Below are 9,496 nucleotides of genomic sequence, written 5' to 3'. Positions count from 1 at the left end.
TTGTTTGCATAGAACAGAAGAGCTTTGCTATTGTGAAGAGCCATATTGCCTGTGTAAAGGGCTTTGTACTCTATTATATTATTTTCTATTCTATTCTATGAGGGGGTGAGGGTGGTGTTGGGAGTTGGGAGGATGAGGGTGGAGGATGAGCCTGGTGTTGGGCGTGGGGGGGATGAGGGGAGGACAGAGACACCAGGTGAGGGCATGAGATCAGACTCCTGTGGGCTGGGGCTCCTGTATAAGGGCCCCCGGGGGACGTTTCTCTCCTGTGGGGGGGCCGAGGGGAGGACAGAGACACCAGGTGAGAGCTTGAGATCAGACTCCTGTGGGCTGGGGCTCCTGTATAAGGGCCCCCGGGGGACGTTTCTCTCCTGTGGGGGGGCCGAGGGGAGGACAGAGACACCAGGTGAGAGCATGAGATCAGACTCCTGTGGGCTGGGGCTCCTGTATAAGGGCCCCCGGGGGACGTTTCTCTCCTGTGGGGGGGCCGAGGGGAGGACAGAGACACCAGGTGAGAGCATGAGATCAGACTCCTGTGGGCTGGGGCTCCTGTATAAGGGTGAGGGCATGAGATCAGACTCCTGTGGGCTGGGGCTCCTGTATAAGGGAGCATGAGATCAGACTCCTGTGGGCTGGGGCTCCTGTATAAGGGAGCATGAGATCAGACTCCTGTGGGCTGGGGCTCCTGTATAAGGGAGCATGAGATCAGACTCCTGTGGGCTGGGGCTCCTGTATAAGGGAGCATGAGATCAGACTCCTGTGGGCTGGGGCTCCTGTATAAGGGTGAGAGCATGAGATCAGACTCCTGTGGGCTGGGGCTCCTGTATAAGGGTGTGGGCTGGGGCTCCTGTATAAGGGTGTGGGCTGGGGCTCCTGCATGTATAAGGGCCCCTGGGGGGACGTTTCTCTCCTGTGTGACAAAAGGGCCCTGCCTGACATTCTCAGATTTCACCGCTCACACGGGACTGAAAGAGATCACACCTCGAAACCGTTGAGTTTTTGAACCCCTACCACAGCCACATTCACTTCAGTTCAGATGATTTCAGTTGGCTAGTCATGGCCATTGAATCTATGAAGTTGAGTTATTGAAGATGATGATGATGGTGATGAAGCTGATGATGTTGGCAGTGTTAGCTATGCTCTGCCTCTCTCTCTCTCTCTCTCTCTCTCTCTCTCTCTCCTGCCCCCCACCCCCCCCACCCCTACCCCCACCCTTGTGTGTATGTGTCATTGTCTGCATTTAAACTTGCTCTCCCTTTCAGCCCGTGTTTGTAACCATTAAAGAACTCCTTCTTTGAGGTACACGTCTCTCTTTGGCAGCCTGATAAATGGCTGGGTGCTATCTTTTGTCTTCCCGTGTTGCAGCTGTGCAGTGTTTTGGAGAAGCATAAGCGGGGAGAGTAGAAGAAGAATGCCTCCAGAACACTCCACGAGTTTCAATAAGATAACAGTGAAGAATGTCTGATAACTCAGCCGCAAGAAAAGGCTTTGTCACGTTTTTGAGTCGCTGGGAGCTCATAACTGTGGCAAGAACAAAAACTCTAACTATTACTTTGCGAGTTATTCATTTACAGTCAAGCACACGTCTTGAAAAACAATGTAGCTATAGTTGGTAGAGTCGTGTTTCCCATTACAACAGAAGGACGCAAATTATATCAGGCTACAATTTACCATAATATTGACAATTCAGAATATGACTTATATGACGTCTCATCTTTGCTCCTTGAATGTCAATAATATGTAGTGGTATGGAGTTATTGAAACTTACTACGTGTAAAAAAGACTAGAAATTGAATGTTTATTTTTAAGCCTCGAAAGTTGCACTGGTGCCTTTAAAAACAAACCAGCGCTAATGTGTAGGTGTTGGAGTGTGGGTCAACGCTTACCTACTCCGCAAGAGGTGCATTCGAAGAGTTCGTGGCCCGCACATTCTGAGCAGGTAGGGTGACAGAGGACGCACTGATTCTTCAACGCAAACTGCCCGCTGAGGCACGGCTGCGCGGAAGGTTTACTTACATATGTTTGAATATACCCAACGACGCAGCACAGGAAAATCAGCGGCACGAAACTAGTCTTCATGTCTAATTATAGCCTAGACTAACAACAAGGACGAAATGAGAAGAATAATTCCATTAAACTCGACGCGCTGAACAGGTGCAGCGCTGAGATTGACAGCGACGGTAGCCTCTCACCATGCCAACAAACACAGAAAACTAGTCGGGCAAGTTTGTTTGGAGGGGATTGGTCAAAGGAGGCTCTGGAGGGACCACCCCGTCTGAGGCTCCCATTTAACAAACGAATTTAAAGTGTGCTATTTGCACAAGTTAGGGCACACAAAGAAAATCATTTGGAGCATTCCGATGGGTTTTGTTAATTCAGCCCGTCCCCAATCAGTAAATATGTGGAACACAGATATTGTTTTAAAATCCAAAGAAATACCATTTATACTAAGCCGACTTACTCTGCCTTACTTAAACCTGTTGATAACAGAAAAATAGGTCAAGCCAACAAGCACGTCTCTTTTCAAAAGAAAGCTACAAAATCATTTGGCCGAGTAAGTGTGGCTTCAGACAAACTTGTCATCAATCTAACCTCGCCCATTACACTAAACTGGTAGCCTTCTTTGGGTAACCCAGCCTGTTTTGATGAAACAACACTCTCGCTTGAGCGCAGTTCCACTGTGTCAGCAGTGGCACAGACAGATGACGGACGCCATCCACTGGCCGTCGGCGCACCGTCACTACAATGAGTGTATGACATGGTTCAGTTTGGACTATGTTTTCAGAGGCACAACTAACTGAGCAGAGAAGTAACATTTCGGCCAGTTTTGCGTAGCCTAAATAACACATAATCAAAGCCAATAGACACGTATAGGCCAATATAACGACGTTGGCTAAAAAAATGTATCAGCCTGGAATTCATTGGTTTGGTTTCCATTTATGGAGATTAAATATATAACGGGAACAGTAGCATCTTCCGCGTTCCTTTTGCGTTTTACGTCATCCATGAAGACAGAAGCGCAGGTAGCCTAGACTAGACTTCAAGACAGTCGAGTCCGCAGGTAAGCGCGCAGCAAGCGGTAGAAGAAGGCGGATTCAGTCCTTCCTTGACGTCAGACGGCGGAGGAGATAGGGGTAGGCGTGACTTGTGCTTCTGCTGCAGCGGGGAATGACATGAGGATGAGAGAGATACCGACAGCCAGACGCTAAAGGCTGTCTTATCAAAGGGTAGAAACAAACCCGTACATGAAAGGACTGAATAACCCAAATTCACAGAGCGATGGGGAATAATGACTGAAATCGCAAAGGTAAGACCGTCTGCTGCTTTCTCCACCGCAGATACTATCAGATACAAACATTCTCTATAGGGTATGCTATCGCCAGATGTTGGAATCACTGCGTATCCCGGGCAGGTGCACCTGATGTTTAAATGTGCCGAAGCCTCGATAACTTGCCTTTTTCGGGATTTTGTTGGTTATTATTTATGAAGTGGCGTGTGCAAATAAAGAAACAGAAAGCATCGGGGTGGAGCAGTGTAGAAGGTGTGATATTTTTGAGATGTAAGGGCGTCTTTTGCTCAGAATCGTATTCAACGCAAGCCGGATGCCTGCTTGAAAATCCCTTTGTCTTTAGTCCCTAAAACATTGACTGTTACGGTAGCCTTTGGGCACACACTGCGTCCAGTTATGCAAAACGGCGTGTCTAGCCAATGTCCGGCCAGTTGAAAGATGTGGACACCAGCGATGTTGTTTTTTTCGTCAGCACCCAAGCATCCTTATCATCTGACCGTTAGGGTCTCTCCACGCATCACGAGCGTGTTCTCAGAATGAAAAGGTGCTCCGGCTGCCCGCCGCTGACGGTTATTTATTCAACCAAAACATGCAGTCAGCCCAAACGTGATCACGTCAAAACATCACATCAGTCCATCATGATTACAAATGTAGTGACAGTGTCTGGAGTCCGTACGCTAACAGCATCAGGAGAGAGGTCTTATTACATTCTCTGACTTAGATGGTTATTTGCCGACTAGCCAACATGCTGTCTCCGTGATCATTACCACGTATGCTAACCTGGCAAAATTGCGGTCATTTTGGTAACAGGACTGGGCTTGTGTGATGTAATATAAACTATAGGCCTACATGATTAGTAGTAGTATCCCGTCTCTACTGTTTATACTCATAGCATATGCGAAGAAGGTGTTTTGGCCCTTGGATTCCCTAATGGGGCATTCATTTGTTTAATGTTAGGAATAAGTCGGTTAGGTCTTATACTAGTGCAAATAAAAAATAAGAAGATAATAGCAATTAAAAGATAGAAGGGTTGGTGATGCCAGGTTGCACACAATGTATGTAAGTATAAGTACAAAGGTAACCTTTATATTTACTATTTCATGGTAGGCTATTAGGCCTGTGTGACTATGGATAGACTATATCTCTGATTTGTATCTTGGCAGTCTTTTTTGTTTTGTACATTTGTATGTATATTTTCTGTAGGTATTGTGTATAGGTAGGCTATATACTCTATCAGATGTAGAACATGCTTCGGTTTTAGCTGGATTTTCACATTATTTGCCATGTTATTGGGATCACCATATGAACATATATATATATTGGTGCATGGATCCTCTTTAGAGCTCAAGATATTGTAGGCTACATGCAAATAATTACCCTCAAATACTGTCTTTGATATTCCCAGAAACGGTTTTATAGCAGCAGAGATATTTCTCATACTTAAATTTAGCTTTCCTAGCCCACACTTGCTCCACAACAGCAGCCCACGGAGGGGATGTTATGTTGCACTAGTACAACCCTAACACATGAGTCATTAGTGTGCCTGTTACTGTTTCATTTACATACAATCATATTTCTCACTCAGAACACGTTATATTGTCACAACTGACTGTCTGAAAAAAACAACAACAGCTAGAAGCTGTGCAACCTGAAATGTGTGTGTGATTTTTTTTTTTTTTAAAGTTGTAAACTAAATGATATGTCTGAACTGTGATGAAACGCATGGAGGCTGGTGTTAATTTGTATAGAAATCGTCGTCGTATTGTTGGTTAAAAAATGGCTCAACACGCCAGCCACTGTTTAAAATCCTGGACATCTGGAGTTTTGCAGGCCGATGCAAGGCTGTTGCTGACTGACTCAGAGTCAACTGTTTGGGACCAGCCCCTTGCCCCCCCCTCCCCTCCCCTCCACTCCCGCCCTTCAGCTTCTGAGCATTTTTCAAAATCATGTGGTGGGCGAAGTTAAACTCAGAATTGGGAGTGAACTTACGTACACTTTATGCATTACTCAATAGAACTCCTTGGAAAATGACATTATGACCTTGACTGTTCTGTCGTAAAAGCCTATTATTAAGTCCATGACACATCTGCTGCATGGAATTTATGAGCGAAGTGATTTGGATAGAGTCTAGATTTGTATGACAAGTCACTCGCCTATCTAGCAGTCCCATTGGACATGGTGCTGAGGAGTGCTACGCTAGCTGGGGAACGCTAGGCTAGCTATGCCAGGCCAGTGGAAATGATGCTGGGGAGAGCTAGGCTAGCTATGCCAGGCCAGGGTGCTGGGGAGAGCTAGGCCAGCTATGCCAGGCCAGGGTGCTGGGGAGAGCTAGGCTAGCTATTCCAGGCCAGGGTGCTGGGGAGTGCTAGGCTAGCTATGCCAGGCCAGTGGACATGATGCTGGGGAGAGCTAGGCTAGCTATGCCAGGCCAGGGTGCTTGGGAGAGCTAGGCTAGCTATTCCAGGCCAGGGTGCTGGGGAGTGCTAGGCTAGCTATGCCAGGCCAGTGGACATGATGCTGGGGAGCGCTAGGCTAGCTATGCCAGGCCAGGGTGCTGGGGAGTGCTAGGCTAGCTATGCCAGGCCAGTGGAAATGATGCTGGGGAGAGCTAGGCTAGCTATGCCAGGCCAGTGGAAATGATGCTGGGGAGAGCTAGGCTAGCTATGCCAGGCCAGGGTGCTGGGGAGAGCTAGGCTAGCTATGCCAGGCTAGGGTGCTGAGGAGTGCTAGGCTAGCTATGCCAGGCCAGTGGACATGATGCTGGGGAGCGCTAGGCTAGCTATGCCAGGCCAGGGTGCTGGGGAGCGCTATGCTAGCTATGCCAGGCCAGGGTGCTGGGGAGCGCTACGCTAGGTATGCCAGGCAAGTGGACAAGCTAGGCTAGCTATGCCAGGCCAGGGTGCTGGGGAGAGCTAGGCTAGCTATGCCAGGCCAGGGTGCTGGGAAGAGCTAGGCTAGTAGCTATGCCAGGCCAGGGTGCTGGGAAGAGCTAGGCTAGTAGCTATGCCAGGCCAGGGTGCTGGGAAGAGCTAGGCTAGTAGCTATGCCAGGCCAGGGGCACGTGGAGCCAGATATGATTGGAAGACGGATGGGACCATTAGGCTAGGGCAGCTAACCGGAACCCTCGAGTGGCCTAGGAACTCTCTCCCCGGGAGTCTCCCTCTCTCACTCTCTCTGTCTCTCCCTCTCTCTCTCTCTCTCTCTCTGTCTCTCTCTGTCTCTCTCTCTCTCTCTCTCTCTCTCTCTCGTCTCTCCCTCTCTCTCTCTCTCTCTCTCTCTCTCTCTCTCTCTCTCTCTATCCCTCCCTGTGAGCCCAGGCCTTAGGGACCAGCCCTGGCGTCGTTTCAGTCGCCATGGCGAATTGTTTCCCTGTCACAGGCACTTTAGCGAGAGAAAGACTGATCAGAACTGATGGCTGTTGCATGATCAAGGCCAGACAGACAGGCGGGCAGGCAGAAAGAAGGATTGAGCTCTCTGTCTCCCTCTCTCTCTCTCCCTCTCTCTGTCTCCCTCTCTCTCTCTCCCTCTCTCTGTCTCCCTCCCTCTCTCTCTCTCCCTCTCTCTGTCTCCCTCTCTCTCTCTCCCTCTCTCTGTCTCCCTCTCTCTCTCTCTCTCCCTCTCTGGCCCTCTGTCTGTCTCCCTCTCTCTCTCTCCCTCTCTCTCTCTGTCTCCCTCTCTCTCTCTCTCTCTGTCTCCCTCTGTCTCACTCTCTGTCTCCCTCTGTCTCACTCTCTGTCTCCCTCCCTCTCTCTGTCTCCCTCTCTCTCTCGCTCCGTCTCTCTCTCTGTCTCCCTCTCTCTGGCCCTCTGTCTCCCTCTCTGTCTGCCTCTCTGTGAGTGTGTTTCCTTTACAGTAACTCAGGTGGCGTTTGAGATTGGTGTGTTCCTCCCACACTTTCATTTCACTGGCACGTACTTGTGGGTTTGCTCTCTTAGTCAGACAGAATCACTGTCACTGGTGCTGTCATCTCACTAGTAATGTGATTATTGAATAAGCAACTCATGACACATTGTTCCTTTCCATTCACAGGTCTCATGCACAGGTTTCATTTACTGTAATAATGGAAAATGGCCATGAGAGAGACAAAGTGTGTGTGTGTGTGTGTGTGTGTGTGTGTGTGTGTGTGTGTGTGTGTGTGTGTGTGTGTGTGTGTGTGTGTGTGTGTGTGTGTGGGTTTAAGTGTTAACCTTTGGGGTTCTGGGCACACCTGAATGCAAAGCCCTGCATTTGCCATAAACAAAATAAAACTGTAAACTCCGGTGATTTTAGCAAGTCACAGCAATGCCCCTCATATGTGTCTAGGGTTTTGGTGCATGGATCATAATCTGTAAACTATGGCTGACAGGGCTGATCAGATGGACTGAACGACTTGACCCACAAGCTGAGCTTCATCAAAGGCAGATGAACCCCCTCCCACCGCCCCCCCCTACCCTCCCGAGGCTCCCCCCCAAGTCATTCCCCAGAAATTCTCGTCCCAGAGAGGAGATGAAGTGAGTCAAGTGGTCGGTGGCAATCAGCGCTCAATCTCACCGCAGAGCTTTGAAGTGCGCCGCCCTCTGTTGACGTCTCCACAGGTGGGGAAGCAATGTGAAGTGTGTGTGTGTGTGTGTGTGTGTGTGTGTGTGTGTGTGTGTGTGTGTGTGTGCGTGTGTGTGTGTGTGGGGGTGTGTGTGTGTGTGTGTGTGTGTGTGTGTGTGTGGGGAAGCAACGTTAAGTGGTCCGTCTGCGGGCAGAGAGAGGTCGCATAGAGGTCGCAGGGCCTGGAGGAGGGTGTCCTTTCACACGAGAGAGAGAGAAGGAGAGAGAGAGAGGGAAGGAAAGAGAGGGAAGGAGAGAGTGGGGGGAGAGAGAGAGGGAGAGCGAGAGGGAGAGAGAGAGGGAAGGAGAGAGAGAGGGAAGGAAAGAGAGAGAGGGATGGAAAGAGAGGGGAAGGAGAGAGAGGGAAGGAGAGAGTGGGGGGAGAGAGAGAGGGAGAGAGAGAGGGAAGGAGAGAGAGAGGGAAGGAAAGAGAGAGAGGGAAGGAAAGAGAGGGGAAGGAGAGAGAGGGAAGGAGAGAGTGGGGGGAGAGAGGGAAGGAGAGAGAGAGGGAAGGAAAGAGAGAGGGGGAGAGAGAGAGGGAAAGAGAGAGAGGGAAGGAAAGAGAGAGGGGGAAGGAGGGAGAGGGAAGGCGAAAGAGGTGGGAGAAGGGAGGGGAGAGGGAATCAGGGGGAAGAAGAGCTTTGAAAAGAAAGGGAATGGGAGAGAGAAGAGGGGGAGTGGGTCGAGGGAAGGGGATACTGTATATATATATATAGAGAGAGAAAGTGAGTGAACTGGAGAGTGAGGGAAGGGAGCTGAAGAGAGATTGTGAGTGGTTTGGCTAGGTTGAGAAAGATGGAGAGACTTAAGTGGGAATGAGGGAGAGGAATGAAGTGATGGGGGAGGGAGGAGAGGAGGACAGAACGAGCAGAGGGAGGAAACCTTTTTAACCCTTTCAGAAGCGATTAGAATGTTGCCAAGTTAAGGTTCCGTTTGATGATGTAATAATGAACTCAAGTGACCATAAAGTAATGGCCGTTGATATAAATTCTAGATCTGTATGGTATAATTCTGGAATGACTTGCAAAAAAAGAATCGTGTCAAAGGGAAGGGAAGGGTTTGGCAAGGGTTGCTGATTCCAAGATTTATGTTCTTAAAGCCTCTTGTTTACTCTCTCCTTATCGGACAAAAATACTGTAGAGTCTGCAAACTGCAGAAAGACACCTGGCTCTGTAAAAAGTGCATGAAAAAACTCAGAGCGTGTTAACTTGAACTATTGTATAAATCTAGCTTATTTTACCAGACCTTTGTAAATATTTAGCTCATCTAGCACTTTATAGAAGTTCAGGTTTGCAACTTTATTCAAGAGCTTTACTAAAAGCTCATATAATCTAAAATGCTGTGCTGTGTGAATGAGTCAGCTAAAGTGGAATTTATGCTCGGTTTTTAATGCAGAAGATAAGCACGTAAGATACACAAGAGCCCCTTGCGCAGTCACATAACCCCCCTTACGTGCTTAAGTGCGTCCCCCCAAAATCTCTGACTATCCGACTAAAGCCACGCCATCATGAATAGCCTCTTATTGTGGATTATGAACAAACGGAACAGAAGAGGGCCGAAGACATGAACTCCTTTACAAACCCTCTTTGAACACTTATAAGGACACTCAAACCCTCTTTGAACACTTAT

General features: G+C 48.6%; 1 protein-coding gene across 1 annotated transcript in view; it reads right to left on the bottom strand.

Moving 5' to 3' along the window:
• LOC308372448 (proprotein convertase subtilisin/kexin type 5-like) overlaps nt 1-2,180 on the bottom strand; it is a gene marked incomplete at its 3' end in the record, with an annotated part of 9,915 nt that extends 7,735 nt beyond the window's left edge. The window contains exon 1 of the mRNA XM_080847601.1: nt 1,887-2,180. Coding sequence (XP_080703727.1) covers nt 1,887-2,079 — 193 coding nt within the window. The 5' untranslated portion in view covers nt 2,080-2,180. The remainder of the gene's footprint in view (nt 1-1,886) is intronic.
• Between the last annotated feature and the right edge of the window lie 7,316 nt (nt 2,181-9,496).

This window comes from Sprattus sprattus (assembly GCF_963457725.1).
Source record: "Sprattus sprattus genome assembly, chromosome: 11".
NCBI classification, from domain to species: domain Eukaryota; kingdom Metazoa; phylum Chordata; class Actinopteri; order Clupeiformes; family Clupeidae; genus Sprattus; species Sprattus sprattus.
The sequence above is the reverse complement of the archived record's forward strand: the minus strand, read 5'-3'. Positions and strand labels throughout refer to the sequence as shown.